This window comes from Engystomops pustulosus, chromosome 4 (assembly GCF_040894005.1).
Source record: "Engystomops pustulosus chromosome 4, aEngPut4.maternal, whole genome shotgun sequence".
Taxonomy (NCBI): Eukaryota; Metazoa; Chordata; class Amphibia; order Anura; family Leptodactylidae; genus Engystomops; species Engystomops pustulosus.
In genome coordinates, this window is record NC_092414.1 from 167,724,875 (window position 1) to 167,750,276 (window position 25,402).

Here is a 25,402-nt window from a genome sequence, read left to right on the forward strand (position 1 = left end):
CGATGCAAATGGTGCCAGATATAGGACATTTCCTATATTCTCCTGTTCGGCCGCCTAGCTCGGTCACATTGCACAAGCCATAGGCCTCTATTGTGGTTGATATCTGGCCACGATATGTCATGGCCACAACTCTGGTGGTGGTCATGGAGCACAGCCACATAAGGTTATGGTTGGTGGAAATTACAAAAAATGTTATGGTGGTGGCCTCTGATGTTAATGGTAATAAGTGTGGACATGTTACTCCTGATCATGACCAACACTTTTGTTCATCAGCGAAATGCTGCAAGTTGTTGTCGTTCGTGTCTGGTGGCCACTTGCCTCCTTCTATTATCCCTCTCTTCAGTGAAACGGAAATTTTTGCATGTCTATGCTGATTCTGGGCTCCACAAAAAGAAGGGAAAAATATAGATTCATGATATAGATCTAAAGCATACACAAAACAGTTTCCAGTTTTGTCATTTATTGACGCTCATTTTTGTTAAATATTAAAGGATTTTTCCAGGTTTGGGGTATGGATGACATGATGATTATCCACTCACTTTAGTAAGAGCTCAGCTACAATTTTTACTGCTAGCCACTACACCGAACGTGGGACCTCTATCGGTATGATATTGATTACCCCATGGATTGGCCATGAATGGCAGAAAAGCTGTAAAACCCCTTTGAAGAAAAACATGTTGTATTCTATGAGGATTTATGTCTCAGGATAACAGAAAGTGTGGTCAACTTGAGGTTGAATTAGAATGACATGAAGGTCTGACCTGTGGACTACAAATGTAAGCAACAAAAGGGAACCTGTCACCACATTTACACAAATACAGCTTGTGACAGGTTCTTACAGAACCCTAGTAACTAACTAACCCCCATAAATCAACTTTTTTATATGGCATCAGAAAGGGCGTGTACTGCTTGGCAGGCACCTCCTTTCTTCTCCTCCCCATGCCTTATGCATCCTTACTATTCAGCAGTTCATGTCATATGTCCAAGGTGATGTCATCTAAGGTCATATACCCTTTACATTTGCAAAATGTGCCCCATGTGTGTATCTGATCACATAAAAAAATGGACTTCTACTCCTCTCCTTCCAAGGAGACATGCTGAGATTTCATGTGATCATATACATTCATGGGGTACCTTGTGTTATCATCATGTGACTAAGATGATAACATAAGGCACCATATAAAAGAAATGACACCACATTTCCTACACGTAGATAAAGCTTTTTATGTCTATAGTTGAATATTGGCAGACGGTGCCTACATACCAGGAGGCAGGGAAGGGATTTGAAGAGACACTGAGCTGTCTGTCAAAATAAGGGGTGTGGTTCACTGGCAGCCTGGGAGAGTCAAGAAGGCTAATTTGCATATCAGAAAAATGGCTGTAATTAAGGTACAGTATCTCAGTGGCAGCTAATTTTATGCGATATGGGGAGGACCTGTGACCCTCTACCGGCAGGGATTGTTGGTTTGGGGGTGAAATTCTGGTGAATGGTTTCCACTCCATTCTGCCCAGTTTTATGGATTCATTGGACGTACCTGACATGGCGATACCCATTTTATTGTGCTGTCTAGCCCCCTTTAAAACATAATTCTGGCCAGTGTAACACTGCCATGTTTGATTTGTGTACTATGGACTGTGGGGCAGTGGCATTTCATAGACTGGACTCCATGCATCATAGTCATCCGATGGCACAAGGAGCCCCTGTCTGCGCGGCTAGACACATCATTTAAGAATTCTTAAGAAATAACCTACATACAAAGATTTAACAGAGGCAAATACTTGAGTGTGTTGTTGGAGGTAAAAAGAATGAATGTAACGTTTTCTGTGACCTTCAGCTGTGTACATTATGTTTCACGGATTTCTTTCCATTTCTAGAATATAGTGTACACTTATCATTGATACAAGTTAACGTCTATATCTCTCTGCTTCTAGGTTTAAAGATACAATTGTAAATGCCAAGTATGGAGGCCATACTGAAGCGGTGAGGAGGCTCCTGAGCCAGCTGCCTATCAGCGCCCAGTCTTATAGTGGCAGCCCTTACCTTGACCTGTCTCTTTTTAGCTACGATGACAAGTGGGTTTCGGTCATGGAGAGGCCAAAAACATGTGGTGATCACCCTATCAGGTATGAAAAATTCCTGTGCGACCAACAAGAAGCTTGAGGGTCATCATACTGATACGGATTGGAGATTCTCTCTTACTGTTAAGTCTTGTATTGTTTGTCAGTACATTATTCTGCAGACATCTTGTTTCTACTGTATCTTTTATGTCTGCTTATGGTGCTAGTAATGGTTTACAATAAAATATGACACCAGAAAGCGATGGCCAGTTAAAATCTGAGTAAAGCTCTGAACAATGTATGCAATATGTGGATCGTCATAGTTCTTAAAGAGTTTGGCCACTTATACTAAACTTTAATAGTGTAAGTAAATGACCCTAATAGTGTATAACCCATGTTATATTTACCCTGTTAAAGTTGTATCCACCAGTACTGCACAGGCTCCTCCATCCACCGCCACCCTACAGGACATTGGGACATCACAGGAAGTCTGGCCTGTCCTCCAAGGGTCACTTGGCCCGCGGCTCCTGGTAAATTTTCTCAGGTTGAGTATAATATTAGGGTCCTATGCTTATCCTGTTAAGGTTTAGTATTAGTGGCCCGCCCCTTTAATGACATTGTAGTTGTTGCCTTCACTCATTGACCTCTGATCCATAAATAGGAAATATGGACGCCTCTACAATCTCTACATTACTGAACAAGTGTTTTTTCGGGGCTATTGTCATGCTGGAGAATACATTTTTAGCACTTTTGTTAACACTTCTAGTTTGAAAGTGTTTCTTATATTATGCCTGCTTAAAACTTTTGCACAGTACTGTATATGCAGGAAATGGTGCTAGCGGCACCAATCACAGTGATGCTACGCCTGTAGTGATTTGAGTCTCACACTTTTGGTCAAATATATTTTTATTAAAGACTTTAACTTTATCTGTTTTCAAAACGCAGAGACATAAGAGATAAACAAAACAAAAAGAACAAAGAACAATACAATACAACAACCACCCCACCAGTGAGCCCAATAGTCCCCAGGTTTTCGTTAGAGTCCAAGTAGTTGTAATAGCCTCATCTGTGGTTCGGCAAGGTATAGCTGGTAGTCCCTAAAAAAAACTCTGTATTACAGGTCTCCAAAACAAAAGACATGAGTCACACTATAGGAATGACATTTCTGCAACTCCTTGACTTGTTATTTCCTTTAAAAATTCCCATTCTCCTAGATCGTAATATCATTTTAACTCTTCTTTTCATGCACGACTTGCGGGAGGCACACACAATGTACTATTTTGACAGCTCTACAAGTTCTACTCTCAGAAAAACAATGTTACACCAAAGAAGGATTGCCCACGGGTGGCGAGAGAATGCCCCATAGTGAACATGTGTCGCCCCTAGCCTTTACATACATGCACCGCATGGTGCTCAATAATCTCCCCTCAACATGCCACTTACCTACCCCGAGCCTTCTATAGTGAGATAGCTTGTCGTCCTCTGAGCCGCGGACACCTGTATGTTAATTTTACATAATCTTGCATTTTGGACCACATTTAATGTTGGTAAATGAGCATAACTGCCTTCAAAATGGCCATGATTACCGGCTGTTTAAATTTTATTTTAAGTTGTCGGTAACATTGTAAGAAATTACCGAGAATTTTCCCCCTTGTGCTGTAAATTGCTTCACATCGGAGATTTACAAACATAATTTTGCTAATGTTTTCAAAAAGGCAAAGCTTCTCCTCTTAATACGGGGAATGGAATCAAATCAGCAAATAAACGTAATCGCTGCCTTCAATTATACACAAAACCTTGTTGTGGTCTCTAATGGGAAGAGCAAGAATTCCAGGTCCGAATCAGTTTTAATTTTTATTTTCCATTTAGCACGAGGCTGTGTGTTTTTTTGTTTCTGGTTCTCCTGGAACCTACCTAATGCCAAGTTCAAGGTCTTCTGTATAGAGAGGTATGAACAGCTGGAGAGCTTTTAGCCAGTGCATAAATCAGCTGCGTAAAAGCATAAAGGAGTGCAAACATCCCATACATGTCAGCCCTGATTATTATTCATGTAGCTTTCTGGTGTTCTTGCACTATTAGAGGGATGTGTACTTAAGGCTCTTATGTTACCACTTGGGCTATGGAAATAATCGAATTTCAGCTATTGGCACTGTGCACATTGGTAGGTGAATTTTAATAATGAGTGGAGTTCTGTACTTTAGCACCCAGGAACACACAGCTTCATGCCTTGTAAGTGCATAGAAAATATGCCCTGCGCGCCTATAGGGCGTCTGTCGTTCTGCTTACCGTCCAGCTCATGATGTGTAGATCTAGAAGGTTTCTCCTCCTGCTTCCACCAGACATAAGATGTAGCCTAGACAAAGCAACAGATTGATCTTCTGAACTTTATATTCCGTATGAAAGTTTCACTTGTGGATTTTGTATTATTTCAATGATATTGTAGGAAATATTAACATTTATTTGGCACAGGAGGCAGCAGCCATTAACATCAGGCAAACTTTATTATTTTTTATTTGCCATAAATTCCTTCGGACTTTGGATCCTTGTTGCGACCATAGACATAAGCTTCTTGCTGTGGTATAATAACTAGGAACTTTGTTGTGGCAACTTAGTAATCACATCCCAGGTGTCCGACCTTTTATACCTTATTAGCTACATTCAAAAAAAGTAGTATTAAAGGGTGGGAGCTAGTAAACAAAGAGCACTGGGGGACCACCGGAGCATCCCTCTCCACCAACCTAACCACGGAACCACTGGTTCCACAGAGACCAGTGATCGGTTTTGGTGGTGATCTTATATCATACTCTGCAGAGGCCACTATTACTTTGGTAGACTAGAACATTATTGCTGCAGTGACTGCTGTGATTTTACAGGAGTCTACCACATATGTTAATCCTTGATTATTATTCACAGGGCCCCCCGACGCTCTGTCTTCTTATAATTATGCATGCCTCCTGCGTAACTCCTGATCCATCCCATTCCGCGCATGCGTGCTAATTCCCCCTATCACTGAGCACTGTGATAAGCCGCTGGCTGCGCAATACAACCCAGCGTTGGCTTTAGTGTGAGCAGTCCGCTTTATAACGGATGACGAGCGTATGCGCAAGAGGTCTTGAGAGCTGGGTGACGTCACTGGCTCTTGGGAATTGCAGAATGGGAGGAATCGGAAGTCATACGGCACGCAGGAGGCATTCCTAATTATAAGCCTGCAATGTGCCGAAATGCCCTGTGTGATATGCACAGGAGTCCCTGAGGCTTATTTACATAATTTAATGATTTTTGGCAGAACTCGCGCAGGTAATGCCTGCCTTAAAAAGTAATTTTAATAGTGGTAGACTTCCTTTAAACTGGTCGCCCCACTAACACCTCCAACCACCACTGGTGGAATTGAGCATAGGTATAGAACTGAAGGAAGCCTGCGGTCTGTGCTTGGCTCTTCTACTCTACTTGCATCCAAGTAGAGTATGTCCTCCAACAATATGGGGTCATTAACAGTAGTGGGAGAATCACATTATATGTGTATATGACAATCCATTACACACTTTGCAGAAAAAGTCCTAAGTGGAATCGCCTCCTCACTGTGGATTTTTCGTCTTTAGCAAATGATTGACATGTCACTTATTCCTGGGGATGCTGGTGGAGATAAACCATTACAATGCAGAAATGGTGACGCAAAAATCAGTGCATTTTATGCATCAGAAAGCAGTTGGCTGTGGGATCACCGCTGCAGTAAATCCGGAAGCCATTCCATTTCTGTGTGCAGTTAAAGGGGTGTTCCCATTTCGGCAAATTAATGTTATTGCTTGTATTATTAAAAGTTATACAATTTTCAAATATACTTTCTGTATCAATTCCTCACAGTTTTACAGATGTCTTCTTGCTGTGATTCTATAGAAATCTAATATGTTTACATCCAGTGGACAGAAATCTGACCATGGTCACACAGGTTCTAACACACAGCTCTGATCACGCTCTGTCATAATAACGACCTGTGCACCTGTGTGACCATGGTCAGATTTCTGTCCACTGGTAGCAAAAATAAAAGCTTTCTATAGAGTGACAGCAAGCAGAGATCTAGAAATCCATTAAGAATTGATACAGAAAGTATATTGGAAAGTTGTATAATACAAACAATAACATAAATTTGTTGAAATGGGAATACCCCTTAAGGACGCAGGGTTTTTCCGCTCATTTCTCGCTCTCCAACTTCAAAAATCCATAACTTTTTCATTTTTACGTGTACAGACCTGTGTGAGGGCTTATTTTGTGCGTAACAAATTTTACTTTCCCGTAATGTTATTTATTTTAACATGCCGTGTACTGCGAAGCTGAAAAAAAATTCCAAATGTGGAAAAATTGAAAAAAAACGCACGTTCTTGTGGGCTCAGTTTTTTCGACTTTGACTGTGCACTCAAAATAACACCTCAGCTTTATTCTTTGGTTCGGTGCAATTGCGGTGATACCAAATTTATACAGGTTTTATTGTGTTTTAATACATTTTCAAAAATTAAACGAACGTGTACAAAAAAGAAAAAAAAAAATTTGCCATCTTCTGACGCGAATACCGTAACTTTTTTATACTTTGGTGCACGAAGATGTGTGAGGTGTCATTTTTCGCTAAAAGAGGCGACGTTTTCATTGCTACCATTTTGAGGTCTGTGCGACATTTTGATCATTTTTAATTTCATTTTTTATGTGATGTAAAAAGGTGTAAAAGTCGCATTTCGGACATTTGGGCGCCATTTCCCGCCTCGGAGGTCACCGCTGGCCGTAACCGTTTTTATATTTTGATAGATCGGGCATTTTGGGATGCGGCAATACCTAATGTGTCTGACTTTTTACTGTTTATTATGTTTTATATCAGTTCTAGGGAAAGGGGGGTGATTTGAATTTTTTTTTTCTTTTTTTTTTCCACTATTTCTTAGACCATCTAGGGTACATTAACCCTAGATGGTCAGATCGCTCCTACCGTATACTGCAATACTTCTGTATTGCAATATATGGCATTTTTGCAGGTCATTCATTACAATGAGCCACTGGCTCATTGTAACGAATCTCCAGAAGCCATGTAGACTCGTGTCAAAAGAAGACCCGAGGCTACCATGGCAACCAATCGCCGCCCCCCGATGACGTTCGGGGGCGCGGCGATCGCAAAAAAGATGGCGGCGCCCGCGTGCCGCCGTCTTTTAACCGCCGCCGGCGACTTTGCCAATCAAAAATAGTGCAGTTTGCCTGTGTATAGTGCAGGGTGCGCTAGATTCATGAATTCTGCCGAACGTCCTTCATAAACTTTTATTTAGTACACCTTTAACATAGAGGGTCCAACACAATTTAGTCGGACACTGCATGATAAATGTGTCTCGCAGTGGGACTGTGCACCGGAGCGCCCCTTTCAGTGCAGAATTATGTGTTGTGTGGGGTATAGTGCAGCCATGATACAAATGTGTCACGGACACTTAGAAATATATAAGTACATGTACAAGCAACTTGCACTAAACAGAACGTGCAAAGTCCAGGGGCAGGAGCTTTAATAAATCTGGGCCATCATCTGTATGTATCAGTATTAAATTCCATATTCTGGTATTGGTACAACTGGAGCATGAGTAAGATTTCAGCATAAAGTTTAGTCATATCCTTTTCCCTTTTAATTCTTCTCTTAGAGCAATGAATCCGCAAATTATAGCAGATTTTCTCCCCGTCGCAGGAACAGGAAAATATATTTTTGTGTTGAAAACAACTCTATCTGTTGTTTCCAGATCTTCTACGCTTTAATATCTCTAAATATTGTTGTTGGGTCCCCCCTACAAACTACATTTGAGTCCTATTTATACATGCCCGGAAAGCCAGCTTGTTGCTAGGCAACACATCATATTAAAATTGGCGCAAACAGATTCATGCTAGACCTCTGTGTGAAAAAATGAAAACAAGGTACATACATTTATTGAATTTTTCATGTTGAGGAACGGTTTGTCTGCCCCGTAGATTATTTCTACGTAAATTAGAGACGTCGCTAATGATGAGAAATTGGTTCTTTTACTGCCGGAAAGTCATGTACAGAACATTTTGAGTTGCCAAGTTCAATGTTTTTACATTTTTATTGACAATCCTAAAACCTCTTGTAGATTCACAGTATCTTAAAATTCATTTTTTGGCCAGGTCTATCGGATGCTGCGAATGAATCTTTTTCGAGGCAGTTTATTTGTGTGGAATATTATTCTATAAATTTGGCCGCAGAAGTTTATTTTTTTCTGATATCTCTGTATTTCTATTCATCATTTTTTTTACTGCCTGGCAAGCCGACCGTTTCATATCTATCTTCTATTCATTACAAAAAAAAATCTTTGAGAAAAAAAAAAAAAGGTACATGCAGGAAGTGGGGTTTTTATCCTTTAAAAAATGTTTCAGTATTTAGACAAAAATCCTCTTGCTTCAGTATCTACCTTGTTGAGTGAGTAGAAGGCTGAGGTGTACATTAACTTATCGGGTAAGGACACATATTCAGGGTTTTTTCCCTTTTTTTATGTCGTTTTTGAAACCAGAACCAGTTTTGGGTTTTAAAAAGTGAAATCTACCATCAAAATGAAATGCGATTACCCAGGGACACTTACTCATAGATCCAGGCAGTGTGACAATGGTAATCTTTTTTTTATATTTGTTTTCCATGGCCTCTTCCTTCTAAAATCAACAATTAAAATTATGCTAATGAAGTGTTACCAAAGTCCTTCCATAGTGTAGCTTCACAGGTTGTACACTGTCCCCCCCCTCTCACTCTGGTGACACCCCCGGTGACCTTGTCGCCAAGGGAGTTCATTGTTCATATGGTGGCAACCTTTTATTTTTAAAAATTGCACAGTGACTCCAGATCATAGAAAAAGAAAGGTTTCCACCCCATTGGATAGCAAGGGCCAACAGGTCCTGCTCAAGTCCCAGGGGATGCTTCTTTTTAAATGGTAACATTCGTTCCCTATTTAGCATACTGGCTTCTCTCACCCTCCTGCCCGTCAGTATTCAATTATTCCCCCTCCCACATCTTCCCTCTGGCCATCCTTCTACTAGTGACGTCGGCTCGCCACATAAGAATCCTCGCGCCTGCGCGGTGCACCTTACACCCCCTGTCCTGCTGTGAGCATGCGCACAGTCCAAGCGCCTTCTTACTAGGCTGAGCTCAGGGACACAAACCCTCTACACAAGAAGCATCCCCTGGGACTTGAGCAGGGTCAGTTGAGCCAGGTAAACTTTACAAGAACATAAGGCAACAAAGGTATGATTATAACATGTATGGAATGTACATAGCGGTGCCTGTTGGAATCTTTCACCACTGACATTCAGCCTTCTGGTGACCGGTTCCCTTTAAAACCTTCTTTCAAGTTTTTCCACAGCTTTATTTCTTATCCTTTGATATGTGTACCCCCAGAGCTACATGATGCAGGGAGTACTTACTTTACCTTCATGCTATGCTTGTAATATACAGGATGGTATATGTTGATAGCTTTTGGGTATTTTGGTTTTATTTAATTTGAGTGATAGCAGAGATGTGCAAGATCTTTTACATGAAGGACACCACTGGGGTGGTCCAGGTTTTGTCTGTGATTTGGTCATTTTAAGGAGAAGAGAAGCAGTGGATGTTGCTCTAATCTTCTCCTCAAATGTAACAAAATCCATTTGAGTATTTATTTGAAGACAAAGTGGACATACAGGCGGTCCCCTACTTAAGAACACCCGACTTACAGACAACCCATAGTTACAGACAGACCCCTCTGACCTCTGGTGAAGCTTTCTTAATGCTTTACCATAGTCCCAGACTGCAATAATCATCTGTAATATGCCTGTAATGAAGCTTTATTGATAATCCTTGGTTCCATTACAGCAAAAAATGTTTAAACTCCAATTGTCACTGGGGCCAAAACTTTTTTTGTCTGGATCTACAATTATAAAATATACAGTTTCTACTTACATACAAATTCAACTTAAGAACAAACCTCCAGACCCTATCTTGTACGTAACCCGAGGACTGCCTGTATTTGGTTTGTGTAATGTAGCAAAAGGACACTGAAGATTTATAATAGAGCTGCATTAATTTAAAATTTTTAGAATAAATGTGTATGAGTATATGAAAAAACCCTCCCCAATCTAGATCTAAAATCTATCCTAAGGCTGCCAAGAACGGAAAGGTGTGAAATGTGTTGCCAAAAGGATTCATGATTTCACGTCATCCATGTCTATTAAATATGTTGCACGTTTTTCAACTTGGAAACTTGTTGGAACGTGGGAACTTTTCTGTTGATAAAATAGTCTCGCCTGTAGCAACCAATGACATCGCAGCTTTTATTCTACTTTGCTTGGAAATTTAATGCTGAAGAGTGATTGGTTGATATGGGAAGCAGAGACCCTTATTCTTTAAGATAGCTTTCAGAAATCTGCCCAAAAATAGAAAAAGCTAAAATTTTGGCAGAATTCTGTAACCGCATCATTGATGGTCCGAGTATAACCACATGGGTACTTTCTGTTACCATCTAAGTCTACACCACAATGCAATGTTCCATTATAGAAGTATGGAAATAGCATTGCTTTTCCTATAGGGTTACACTTATAGATGTTATCCTTCCATTTTGTTTCTGTTACAAGTAATCTAATGGTGGGATGGAAGGGACAAGACTAGAGAAGGTTAATTATACTTTTCTCCCAGCAGGCAGTATAAGGGCTGGCTTTAGTTGCCCATGTGATGTTGGGCTAAGACATCATGGGATTAATAGCACATTAGAGCACAGGAAGAGAAAGCAGGGGGCCATTTAGTCTGATCAGAAGCAGCAAGGAGGCTAAAATGTATGGGTGTGAATACAGTGGGAAGTGGGATATCCATTGGTGAAAAGTTGTGTTTCAAGTTTTTCTTTAACAACTATTATAAGTTGTATAGAGCACCCTTGGCTCAGTGGGGCTGTACACTTAATAAAGGATTCACATTAAAGCAACTACAATTCCAAGTTCTAAAGGCTAAAACTATATAGATTTGGATGAAGTGGAAGAAGGAGTCTGCCTGTGAGCGGCCACAATTTATATAGGAGTGTAGAGGGTGACATGAGGTAGGGAGCAGAGCTGTGGGGGTATTAGTGGGCAATTCTAAACGGGTGGATTTTCAGGTTATGTTTGAAGGGTGAGGACAGTCTGAGAGTTCCAGAGTAAGGGGGATGCATGAAAGACAGTTGTGAGAAGAGTGAATGGTAATGGAGTGAAGCAGAAGGTCCTCTGGGGGACGGTATTGGCTGATTAGGTCAGAGATATATGGAGGGGACGGGTTCTAGACGGCTTTGTAAGTCATGGTTAATTAGTGTCTCAGTTCTAAATCCTTGGTCATAATTTCTTATTAGTACATAAAGGGATATTTGGGACCTCTTTTACTAGACCTGTGCTTGACAATGCTGTCTGCTCCGTGAGTGTGTTCCGGTCCACATTGAGTCTTCTAGTAGTATGGGTGTGCAATCTATTGTCCTGTCTTCTATTTTTCCATTTCAAGCATAAGGTCCTTAAAAACAGTTAGCATCTGTACGAGGAGGATCTTATTTCTCCACCAAAAGAGGGATTTCTATTTTATTCTAAAATGAGAAGACTCCATTAAAGAAACCTTGATATGTCCCCAAGCAGACGCTTGCATGCTCAGTATTGTGCCGTCACTCCCTAATTATCAGAATATTCTATTAAGCCATCACACGAGAAGCGTTCTATGACACAAATGAAAAGGGCATGTAATGCATTTTTACAGCTGTAGCAATACACCAAAACACCCCTCGTACTCCTTCACCCGCTATTGTCTTCTCTTGAACACAAGGAAACGCTGGTTGCCATGGGAACAATTGCTTTTATGGTACTTATGGTGAATAGGCTACACTTCACGCCTGCCTCTCTCATCTACACAGAAACCTTCTTCTCGCCAAGCCTTGCCCATCTGCTCGAATCCTGCAGTGCACATAGGAAAGAGATGAAATGATGATTACATTATTGTAGTAAGATCGCTAAATAAATGTATACACCTATGAAAGCTTACACCACAGGGTAGACGTCTCGTGACGGTAGCTACCTCTTCATTGTCATTTTCTTTATTCGGGGTCGATGCTTTTATTTTTATTATTCTAAACCATTATCCATTCTTCTTTGATCCAATTCCCTGATTCAAGTGTCAGCCGAATAATATTGTATTATCAACAGCATAAAACACTGCTTGGGCTACGTGTACACCACTGTGTGCTGAAACGGGCCGCAAACAAGGAGGTTTGTCGTATGTTTCCAAAAGGTCTAAGTGACTGTGCCGCAAATCGGGGCAGGAATTTGACCTACGCTATAGTTTGCAAGTTTGCAGCGCGGCTGCTTAGCTCATCCTGGTTTGGTGAGACACAGTTTGGGCACCGCACCCTGACCTTGCTTAATAGAGGTCAAGAGCGGCCATATACAGTCAGTTACAGAGGACTAACAGATATACTATACATTTAGTGCAGGTATCCTGTAGGTTTTCACTTCTATAACACATACACTCACCAGCCACTTTATTAGGTACACCTGTCCAACTGCTCGTTAACACTTAATTTCTAATCAGCCAATCACATGGTGGCAACTCAGTGCATTTAGGCATGTAGACATGGTCAAGACAATCTCCTGCAGTTCAAACCGAGCATCAGTATGGGGAAGAAAGGTGATTTGAGTGCCTTTGAACGTTGCATGGTTGTTGGTGCCAGAAGGGCTGGTCTGAGTATTTCAGAAACTGCTGATCTACTGGGATTTTCACGCACAACCATCTCTAGGGTTTACAGAGAATGGTCCGAAAAAGAAAAAACATCCAGTGAGCGGCAGTTCTGTGGGTGAAAATGCCTTGTTGATGCCAGAGGTCAGAGGAGAATGGGCAGACTGGTTCGAGCTGATAGAAAGGCAACAGTGTCTCAAATCGCCACCCGTTACAACCAAGGTAGGCAGAAGAGCATCTCTGAACGCACAGTATGTCGAACTTTGAGGCAGATGGGCTACAGCAGCAGAAGACCACACCAGGTGCCACTCCTTTCAGCTAAGAACAGGAAACTGAGGCTACAATTTGCACAAGCTCATCGAAATTGGACAGTAGAAGATTGGAAAAACGTTGCCTGGTCTGATGAGTCTCGATTTCTGCTGCGACATTCGGATGGTAGGGTCAGAATTTGGCCCCTTGGTACCAATTGAGCATTGTTGCAACGCCACAGCCTACCTGAGTATTGTTGCTGACCATGTCCATCCCTTTATGACCACAATGTACCCAACATTTGATGGCTACTTTCAGCAGGATAATGCGCCATGTCATAAAGCTGGAATCATCTCAGACTGGTTTCTTGAACAATGAGTTGACTGTACTCAAATGGCCTCCACAGTCACCAGATCTCAATCCAATAGAGCATCTTTGGGATGTGGTGGAACGGGAGATTCGCATCATGGATGTGCAGCCGACAAATCTGCGGCAACTGTGTGATGCCATCATGTCAATATGGACCAAAATCTCTGAGGAATGCTTCCAGCACCTTGTTGAATCTATGCCACGAAGAATTGAGGCAGTTCTGAAGGCAAAAGGGGGTCCAACCCGTTACTAGCATGGTGTACCTAATAAAGTGGCCGGTGAGTGTATGTTACCATAGTTCTCCTTCTTTTGTTTTGTCTGAGCCATGTCGGACCATGTTACAATTATAGGGATTTACCTGGTGATGCCATATGTACTTAACTGGGAACTGTAGCCACAAAACCCACCAATACACCCGGAACAGTGCCTTACAGGTGACTCTCATTTCGGTGTATTGGTAACAGTGGGGTTCCTCCGCGTTGCGGCTTCAGCACTAAAAAAGTATTTTATTCCCATCAATTTCTTCTGAGATCCAGTCAGGCGGGAGAGCTCCTCAAGGCCGTTGTATAATGGCCGAGGACCCGCTTGGACCCTCTGGCTCCCTAGCAATGGAATAATGGCAAGTATGCCCAACCATTGCTCCTTTCATTTTCATGGCCTATCTCCCACTGAACCATAGAAGTGCATGGACATTGATGTGGGATTAAGAATTCCATCCCACTTATGGGCCCTGGTTCTTTTGATCTGCTGCCTTCCAGCAGCCAGTAGTCTAGTATGGACAGGCAGCGGACTTCTGTCTGCTCACGTTGAGTTCTGAAGAAACACTGAGCTGTCAATCAAAAGGAGGCGGGGGTCACTGACAGCCTGGAGAAAGAATGACTCTCCTCATCAGAATTGACTCTGTCTACTAATTTGCATATCAGAAAAATGTCTTATTAAGGTAAAGCCTAGCTGGCAGATCATTTTAGGTGATATCGGGAGGACTTATAACCCTTTACCGACAGGTATTACTGATGTGAGGGGTAAACTTCTGGTGACAGATCTTCTTTAAACAAGTTTACCACCTCCCACAAAGTGTTAAATTCTTCTGGCAGCTTGTTGCTGAGAAATTCACTGTAATTTCCAACAAACTTTTATTATTTCTTTCTGTTATACCATTGTCAAGATATCCCCAGTTTTATTTGTATGTTAATGAGGCATTTGGGCACTCCTATTCCTGTACCAACTGCTTCATTAGCATACGGATTAAAGGGGTTGTCAGTGTAAAAATAATATGTAGGACTTTGGCTGGGAAGGGCTGGTATAAGGCGCTGGGATATGGTGATGGGTGGGTGTGCCTGGCCTCCTGGAAGTAGTCGGAGCAGATCTTCCGTGCTCCTCTAAACATACAGGGGCACAGCTCTGACGCGGGACACCAGGAGCGTTGGACGAGGTGAGTACATGTTTATTTTTTTTTTTTAACAATCCCTACATTTATTTAATACTCGACAACCCCTTTAAAATAGTAATTTCTCAAAAAGTGCCATGTGGACAGAAATAGTGAAGGTAAGTGTATTGTTAAATAACGAAACTAGTGTATGGGCAGTCCCCGGGTTATGTACAAAATAGGTTCTGTAGGTTTGTTCTTAAGTTGAATTTGTATGTAAGTTGGAACTGTATGTTTTATCATTGTAACCCCAGACAGAATTTTTTTTGGTCTCTGTGACAATTGGATTTTAAAAATGTTGGATCATCATAAGAACCAGGATAAACAATAAAACTATTATATCTGTTTATTGTAGCCTAAGGATAAAGTACAGTAATTTAACAATATCCCGAGGTCCCTTTGTAACTAGGGGTCGTCTGTAAGTCGGGTGTTCTTAAGTAGGGGACCGCCTGTATGTGAGTTCTGAGATGTTAGGGGAACAAACCTTTAAGGGGAGAGAAGTATAGGAGATCATATAGAGTTAATACAGAGCTTAGAAACTGCAAGACTCCGCCAATACCAGAACTTTATAACATGAATACATTGCTAAAATGTGAGTAGGGATTTTTTTTTATAGGTCCCCAATTGACCCCTATTTCTGAGTGACATTATTCTGAAATATTTTGTAGCCTCTGTATTTATAGCTGGCCATACATTGTAAAATGACATTTTTTTTTAGGCAGAGTGACAGTAATGTCCATTGCTCTTAAGAGTTTGCCTTTACTAGTAAAAGATTATAATGGTTTGCTGCTTTAAAGTGCCCCAATACATATATTTAACTTCAGACCTATTATCCCAGAATTTCTGTCATTTTTTTCCCCATTTTCTAAGACAGGAATGCAAGAAACTGTGGTATTTATAAGGTCTGTGTATGGAGATATCTAACCACCCCTTCCCTCCAGTACTTTACTTGTTACCTACGTAGACAAGCGGAGAACTATTATCATTACCCTTTTCCATAATTTTAGGAGCTGCATCATTTTAGTTGTCTTGAATTTCTCCCAGTTGTCCAGAGCAATCACTGTTCTTTATTCTTAATGTCCTTTTCTGCACTACCTAGTAATTTTGCTGTTCATCTCTAACAACTGTATTTTATCACAGCATTGAACTAATTTTAATGTGACGGTGTACATCTTTTTATCCGTTACATCAACATTCTCTGGCTTGGAAAATACACCTTAAAGGTATATTCTTAAGCATTTATAGCAGATTCATAGGATATGTTATTAACATACCCCTTCTGACAGTATCTTGAAAGTATAGATATAGCTCCCACAGAAGGGAAAGCCAGTTACCGGAGGGTCGGAGGACATCCTTCATTGCCTCTTGTTGGAGGCTACTTTGTAAATTTGCATCTGCAAATGCAAGTGCCTTCACCACATCCTCACCAAACTCAACTTACTGATAAATTGGGTTGTCCCATAGGTAGAGAAATCGCCTTAGGCCCACTGCACACTAACTGATTCGGCCCGTGGAAATGCACCCTTGTGCTGGAACCAATCCCATGCGTTGTAGATGGGAGTCCTTGCATCATACAGAAATCAGAAATGTGGTGCTAGGACTCAGTCTGCTGGAAAAATAGTAACAGCAGCGCTGTTCGGGACTCCCTTCCACTGCTCTGTGGGTGGTGGGATTGGTCAGACCACAGGTCCATTTCCATGGGCTGAAAATGACTGCCTTAGGCTCAGATCACATCTCTGCTCAGTTATTTCTTTCAGTTAACAAGTGCAAGTATTTTAATAATAAATGTTGTCGCTCGAAAGATTTGCACCTGTTCTGTGTTTTCGACCACTTCTTGTTTTGGTTTTGCTATAACTGAAGGGATTAAGGGAGATGTGGTCTGGTCCTTATTGCAAGAAATGTTGAGGCCGTATGTATTGGTAGGTCTACGTTGGTTGAGAGGAAGCTGGGAATAGGGTTTATATAGAGATTCCTCATGGTGAGCTTAATGGGGAATCCAATTCATCCTGCCTCAGCCCCCGGGTCCGGCGTGTGCCCCGAGGCAGACAAGTCCTCTGTTCGCCGGCTGCTGCCTCCTGGTCGGGCCTGGCTATAACTAACTGAGCATGTTAAAGCATGTTAAAATATGGGAAGTCAGACAGAAAACTGGCGCATTGGCCTAATAAATCTGGGCCCCAGTTTTGGGAGGGCACCGTTTGTCTTGGCTCTCTAGGGCATTAAAATATCTTGTCCTGGCCCTGCCACCACATGTGAAATATTGGCACATCATACCACAAGTGAAAAAATTGGCTATCAAGCAATTTAATTGATTGTGAATGTGTAATTTTTGGCCTAAATAAATATACTCCCCCCCAAAATTCTAAAGTTTCTAAATCACACTTCCATATTGTTCTAACCCCCGTAAAACACTTAAAGGGTTAACGGACTTTGTAAAAGTTGTTTTACATAAGTTGAGGAGTGTAGTTTCTATAGTGGGGTAATTTATAAGGTTTTTTTTTTATTATTTAAGTCTCATATTCACTTTAAAGTTGATTTTTTTCCCCCTCAAAACATGAGTCTTGGCAAATTTTCATGAAAATGCAAAAATGAAATTTTTCAGAATTTTTCCAAATTTTCATTTTTTTCAGAACTAAATGCAAAACTTATCACTTAAAGTACAATGTGTCACGAGAATGTTCTAAAGAGTTCAAAAGTTATAACCAATTATTTGGACACATGTCAGATTCTAAAAATCGAGCCTGGTCATTAAGCTGAAAACGAGTGTCGGTGATAAGGGGTTAAACGATAACGGATTTGTTAAAATGTCTTGATTTCAATGGACTTTTAATGGTTCCTGCCGGTGTCTTTTTACACGGCTACTGCTTCCAGAGCAGAAAATATGAGGGAGGCTGCAGCGCTATTTTTCTGTCTAAAGTAACAGAAGTGGCGCAAATAGACACTAAGAGATGGAAATCAATGGACAATTGACTGGATCATTTAGATTTTCATTGTTTCATAGCTGGAGGGAGGGAAGAGAATAACTGAGGTCCAAACACAGATGTGAACGAGTCCTTGTAATGCAGATGGACCACATTTTCTTTCTTTCTTTCTCTGCTGCCGTTAGTTTGATCTTTGGATGAAAATAACTAAATGATAGTAAATTTAACTATACGCTTTTTAGTCATTCTAAGGCTACATTCACATTACAGTATGGGGGACGTATATACGGCCGACGTATATACAGCCGATATACGTCCCCCATACACTCCTATGGGCTCACGGCCCTGTACGGGAGTGGTATGGTGCAGCACACGTGCGGCACCGTACCGCTCCGTAGCACGGGAAAAGATAGGACATGTCCAATCTTTTCCCGTGATACGGCGCCGTGCGCTGTATCTTCCTATGGAGAGGGGCGGGGGTGAGCAGCGCTCATCCCCTGCTCCTCCCCGCAGCGCCAATGTATGCCCGCCGTACTACGGTATGGCGGGCATACATCGTGTGAATGTAGCCTAATTCTTTAATTGCTGAATTGCATCCAGAGAGGAAACCTTCCAATGACTTAATATTGATTTTTGCTTCTTTGTTTTAGATTCTATGCAAGAGATTCCGGACTCTTAAAGTTTAAGATCCAGGCTGGTCTTCTTGGGCGACCTATCAACCACACCGTGCGTAGGCTTGTAGCTTTCACATTTCATCCATTCGAACCATTTGCGATTTCTGTGCAGAGGACTAATGCAGAATATGTGGTGAACTTTCACATGAGACACATCTGCACGTAGAAGGAAATCGGAGAAGCGATCTGCTGCCTTAATGCGATCCGTTTTTTTTAATACCAAAATCTACATCGGGGTGTTCACCTCAGAAGCTCACATTACAAAGAGTGAATGAAATTCAGGATGTCAAATCTTGCTCAAAAATGTTGTAATGTTGGAGCAGACTGGTGCAGGAGACAAAATGCCTCTCCCATTATGGCGTCCCACCCCCACCCCCATGTTTCCAACATAATCTGTCTGTGTTCAATTGTATTGAAATAACATGATGCCAGGTTCACACGCAAATGCTGTGAAGGAGGGGCTAGCCTGATCGCATATGCGTTTCTATTGAAATGTTTTGCAACAGGGAACAAGCTCCACGTGTTTTGCTTATTAGCAATGCAAACACGTGGTGCTTGTTACCAATTACAAGTGCGTTACATTTCAAAACACAACAAAAACGCTGCAAAAATCGGTCGTGAAAAACAGACGTTAACATCTGCTTTTTTTCACTGCTGGTTTGCATCACTCTGTCCCCAGTTTTCATCAATTCTCATGAACTATAGTGATGTGTGAAAAATGGCTCTGACTAGGACATGTTCTACTTCTAAACAGATTGTTTCACGGTCCGTTAAAGTAGCTGCCGTTTAGCCTCATGCTGTAGGCTCTAAAAAGGTGTGCCGTGTACATGCGCCCCATGAAAGCTATCTACCTCCACGAGAACTCATCCTCTTACAGCAACACAACTGGGAATAGATGATCTAATGTTATATATTCTACTTATAGGTTCTGGTTATACACATTGATGGCCAACACCATTGTCGCTGCAGTTATTACACCAGTGTCTGAAGTGGCTATAAAGGAGACGTTTCAATTTTTCCTCATCCTTTACAGCCTTGTTAGATCCACTCCTGGCTTTATTACAAACACTGCCACATAAGGGGAGATTTATCTTCAAGTTTCTGAGGTAAAACTGTCCTAGTTGCCCATGGAAATCAATCAGAGCTCAGCTTTAATTTTATAAACAGCTGTGGGAAAATGAAAGCTGAGCTCTGATTGGTTGCCATGGGCAATTACAGCAGTTTTGCTCTGAGACTTATGATAAATCTCAATTTGTGAGGGAGATTTACCAGAAGTGTCCGAGAGCAGAACTATTCTAGTTGCCCGTAGCAATCAATCACAGCTCAGCTTTCATTTTCCCACAGTTTATTTATAAAATTAAAGCTAAGCTCTGATTGGTTACCATGGGCATCTAGAACACTTTTACCTCAGACACAACTGATAAATCTCCCTGTGTGTGATGTTAGCCTAATGAATTCTATGTACAGTAGATGTGATAAGCCAGTATCTGATTAACAATCAATCCTTAACATTATTACTTAAAAATGTGTTTTCTTTGTAAAATGATACAGATGATTCTTTCAGTTTATACGTAGCACTGTGAGTACACCTGTCACTAGAGAAATACACTGTTTATATACATGAGGAAGGTGATGGACCCATGCTGCCATAGCGCGGGTTTAGTCCATGGCTGGAGGGAGGAACACTCCTCGCCCCTCCCCTCTCCATAGACAGCCAACCTCTATAAGGGCCGTGATCTTGCCACAGATTGGGCGGCCAAACCATGGCTCTCATTATGGTCCTGTGCATGAGGCCTAAATCTGTTAAGTTGGAGTAAAGTGGGTGTCCCTACACAGTGATTAATAGCTGTTTCTGTGTGTATACTTTTACAGAGAAGTCTACATGTCAATAATAAGAACAGCCCTTAAAGGGGTTGTATGGCCGTGCACATTGTCCTCCACATTGTACAAAAAAGATGGTCCAATCATTAAGTCATTTAATGTTAGTAACAATTCCTGCTTTTTAGTAATAGGAATTAGAAGTTTGTAGGCACTAGTTACTGATCTTCCTGGTAACAATAAGGACACCTACTTCTGCTTCAGTCGCACATGCGTGGACATATCTGTCTCTGCTGCGCGGCCGCTCATAATCTCCTGCAGTGCAGGTTCTAGCTGCCTGGAATGCAGCCAATCGTGTGCACACACTGCTCTTTGGGAATAGTGCGGGAATTAAAGTTTTTCTGCGGAGCGTGGCGGCCATCTTTGCATCATGCCACAAAGAATAAAAAGGTTAGATGCCTTTTAAAAAACGATTTTTAGAACCAAAAAAGCAAGACGACCACGGTAAATGAAAGAAGGAACATCTAATAGAGATGCTGGGATTTAAAATGTTAACCTAGAACGGCCGTACAACCCTTTTAACTCCTGAATCCAAAATGACGCTGAAACTTTTCCATCCTGATAATTTTCAGCAGGACAAATTCCCACTGTTATGGATGACTTGTCAAGCTGTTTTCTCACTCGATAAGGTTCACATGCATGTAATGGGTTTTTGTTGAGTTTCCCCAATATATTTCATGCAGCAGAAATAGGGCCGCCGTTAATGCTACACTTGCTGGAAGAAAATGAATACAAGAACATGGACTCCACCAACACTAAAGTCAATAGCCTTTGGTCAGTATCTATTCGAAGACTTTGATGGAAAAATCCGTAATAAAAAGTAAGGCAGAATGTTACGGTGACCATAGCCTATAATGTTTTCCTACGGTCCTGTTACTGTAACTTTACTATGTACTCCACCATTACACCTCATCTCTGTGGATTCAAAGTATTGTACTGTCCTCTACAAAATTGGTAACACAAAGTTCATTTCACACCTGCTTTCGGAAGGGTTAGCTTCTCCTTACGGAAAAAATAGCACGGCAGTCGCATCTTTTTTTGCTGCTATTATAACTGAAGTGTTACGAAAGGCAACCTCCCATACATTGAGTACGGAAGATAAACGGAAGATCTTCCATTCACTTTCCATGCTTAGTTTCCGTTACACTTTAAAACAGAAAGTGGAACTGAAACCCCCTTATGCATTTGTGAACTGAGCCTTAAATTGTGCTTTGGTATTGAAACATTCGATAAGGTCCATAAAGGGTCATGAATTTTAAGGTTTATGGTAATGGATTATTTCTATCTTGACAATTTAGGGAATATGACACTGGATGTCCAAAGCATCAGGCCAAGAGTTATGCAAACTACCATGTTTTTATCACATGTATAAAAGTTATTTTTAAAAAAACAACAACAAATAACCACTGTAATTCCATAACTCTGGAGCTCTGGAAAAAGAATTGTGTTTATGGGAGTGTGTGTCGTTTTTTTTTTATTGAGAGTTGGGGTCACAGAGGCGTAACCTACATAAATGGAGAATCCATAAAAGACTGCAATGAGAATTGCCTATAAATTTGTTTCAGTATTCACATTTTGTGTACATAAACCTACACTGCTCACATTCTAAAGGGAACCTGCCAGCAGAGGACTGTTTTTAGTAGTGCCCAGGTTCCCACAGACACCGTAAAGCATAATGTAAAACTATTTTAACAAAATCTCTAACTTTTATGGTTAATGAAATAAATTAGATTAAATTTAATCTGGCTCCCTGCCAGCTTTTAGCTTTAAGTCCCAGGGGATGTGAAGGGGTGTTGTCCATGCAGCCAAGCCCCCACCCCTTCACTCAAGATAACCACTCGTCATCCACCACATGCAAATTCAAAGACGGCGAGCAGTCAGCAGCTAGTACTTGCCATGTGCAGAGAGCTGTGAAAAGGCGGAGGAGGGACGCTTGAATTGAATTCGCATGTGAAGGGTGATTACCATGAGTGGAGGGGACTCAGCTGCATGAAAGCTGGCAGGGAACCATGTAAAGTTTAATCCAATTTATTTAATTAACCATAAAAGTTAGAGATTTTGTTTAAAAAAAACTGTTTTACATAATTCTTTATTGTGTCTGTGGGAACCTGGGCACTGATAAAATATACCCCTCTGGTGACAAGTTCCCTTTAAGATACTTTAGAAAGGTGCTTTTTTAATATTGTGTTAATGCTAATATAAAGACAATGGTTAAAGTACATTTTATAACATATACATTTATTTTATTGCATATGAATTGTCTTCCTACAAACTTCTGTCTATGTATATTCTGCTTTAAGTTTGATAGACAGAACCATAAGTGAAATCCTAAGATCGAGTCATGGACCACATTGACAGTGATGACCAAAAACTTTCTTATGTTACTTACAGAATGTATATTTATTGTTTAATACCTAGGTCTAGTTTATGACTGCTTTTTTTAGATCTATAATAACCTATAAGCTAGGGAGCACCTAAGATCCAAAAATAACTCAATCTTTCCAGCTATGAAGTGATCTGAATGCACATTTGGCCTACCTGCATATGAACTTTGTGTTGGACCGCATGGTATAAGTTGTTTCAGTGACTAAAACATGGGATGACACACGGTGTGGTTTCCACGGCCTTGTGTATGAGCCGATGGGTTTGGCAGGTCCTATTCCTGGTAGGCCTTTCTAGTTATTAATGTGTGAGCAGACCTTACTGGCCAGTGACACAACAGACCATGGCCCGAGATGGCACACTAAGATAACACTGGATGCTTATATTTTACTCCAATGAAATCGTGCTGGGCATGTTCCAGTAACGTGTCACCCTGTTAGGTCCCACACTACACTGTCCGAAATACCAGGTATCTATACTTTTATACTTATACTTTTATAGATTCAACTAAATGTGTCCTCCGTTTTCCCCAGCCAACGACCCCACTGATCTGAGCCTGATTGATATCTTTTATGTATCTTGTATTAGTCAAGCTTAGGTGGTAAAGGTTTTTGCTAAGCTCAGGGGACACTTGCCTACGGAAGCAAAGCCTAGACTGGACTCAAAAATATTCTGTGTTACTGATGAATGGGTTTTGAGATGTCTTTGTAGAAGGAAGGAGGCCATGGCTAACAAATGTAAGATTATCACAGCCACAGTGCCTGAATCTATGGGTAAGTGCCCCTGGTTTATCATTCTTCATCAGATGATGACTATAATAACAATAAAAAAAAAACTATAGAGTGTCTTGTAAGGAAAGACTCTTTGTATTCTCACTCCTGTGAATTGGAACAATTTACCCCTCATTCTGGATGTACAGGTCTGAGATTTTCCAGCCATACCTAGAATTACCCTATGACCAGCTTTAGTGTTGTACAGGCTGATGTAATAGGCTGCCGTGCTATTCTGCTTTATATTACATTTGGAAGACACTGTGTTGAATGTTCCGGACTCTATAATCTCTGCCGATTCCAAGGACCTTTCCAAAGATGGCAGAACACAATAGTAAATCAATTATGATCCCTCTATCGCGCTTTTGTGTTTTCCCGTCCTCACTGTGCTGTTGAAGGCCTTAAAATGAAGTAAAACTCTAATAGATAAAACGCATACAGCAGAATGTGGGAAAACCTTGTAACCTTTTGTGTTGGAGAGTGCTGTAAAACTAAACGCAAAAGTCTCTTTAAAAGACAAATATATTTAAGACTAAGGAGAAATCCATTTTCTGTAAAGCATCTCCTATAAAGATCCTCACTTCATGTCAAACCTTTTCAACCTCGAGGTTTAACGGGAGCTCTGTGTCTATTCAGCAAGTCTTTGTCTTCTGAAGGTGAAATCTCTCTGTGTGGGCGTGATAAAGCTAAACACATATTTTATTTTTCATGTAAGCCTTTAAAGATAATATTTTCTAGCCGGTTCATTTTTTGTCTATGCATTTTATGCTTTTATTTTTTTAAGACTGCATTTTCTAGGGAGGAAGCTCAATGTTTATGATGGTAGGATTTCAGGTGCCAAAGGTTGGCGCTTTTTCGTGTATTATGTCAGATGACCATATTTTTCCAGGTATTGATGGGTTATAGCCATGGATACACCTCTTGTGTTTTGCATATATAATACTGTACGTTTTGTAAACGGTTGTATAGATGGCAAAATATTTAAGTTTTTATTTAATAAAGTGTTTTTTTTGTTTTTACATAGCCAAGGCTGACTTAATGATTCTATTCTTCTGCTAAACACTCGCTGTAATGATGTCCTTGAATGGATTGCAGGTGATTTCATAGATCGAGCAAGACTGGTGCGAAAGAAAAGGGGAATTTCCTATAGTAGTCAATTACATTATGCAATTTGTAAATGAACCCTTTATTGGTAGATATGTGGAACAGCTATAAAATTAGTGCTCTACTCCTTATACTGTTTGTCAAATGGCGAGAGCCTCTCACCACCTCTTCATGGACTGGAAATAAAAGATATCCCCGACTCCTTGCATCGCCAATCGTCCTCCTTTAGTGGGTTGAAACACAATCCTCGTCTCGTTACCGTGTCCACGGTGTGTTCCCAATCCTACATCAGGAGGTATGCGAAAGGATAGTGCAGAATGCCAGGTTCAAAAAGGAAATAGTATTTATTGTATATACTCACGCATTGCAATTTAAAAGCGTGCATATAGTAAAAGCATAAGACGCCTAAAACACCTCGCCCGACCCAGGTTCCACCTATTCAAGCTTCTTCCGGGGCATGCCTGAATAGGCGAAACCTGGGTTATGCTTTTACTATATGCACTATCCTTTCGCATACCTTCTGATGTAGGATTGGGAACACACCGTGGACACGGTAACGAGACGAGGATTGTGTTTCAACCCACTAAAGGAGGACGATTGGCGATGCAAGGAGTCGGGTGCCTCCTCCATATTTTGTATGTTACATTTTCCATCTTTCCTGGATATTTTATTATTTATTTCTGTATACTATGTGGAACAGCTAAACTACATTCTTTGCGTTGTCCCAGTTTTGGGATTTATAAAAATGTGTCAATTTACCTGAATTGTTCCTATCCAATAGCTGCTCACAATGAAGGGGGGGGGGATTTATCAAACCTTGAAAAAGTTGCAGTTCCTGACCTTAA

The 25,402-nt window shown here is 41.0% G+C and overlaps 1 protein-coding gene across 5 annotated transcripts in view; it reads left to right on the plus strand.

Annotated features, from left to right (window-relative positions):
* The window catches only part of DET1 (DET1 partner of COP1 E3 ubiquitin ligase), a 38,227-nt gene extending 13,755 nt beyond the window's left edge, over positions 1-24,472 (plus strand). For all 5 annotated transcript variants that reach the window (XM_072148516.1, XM_072148517.1, XM_072148518.1 and 2 more), the window contains 2 exons: positions 1,933-2,124; positions 18,400-24,472. In XM_072148516.1, coding sequence (XP_072004617.1) covers positions 1,933-2,124; positions 18,400-18,589 — 382 coding nt within the window. In that variant the 3' untranslated portion in view covers positions 18,590-24,472. The remainder of the gene's footprint in view (positions 1-1,932; positions 2,125-18,399) is intronic.
* Positions 24,473-25,402: the final 930 nt, after the last annotated feature.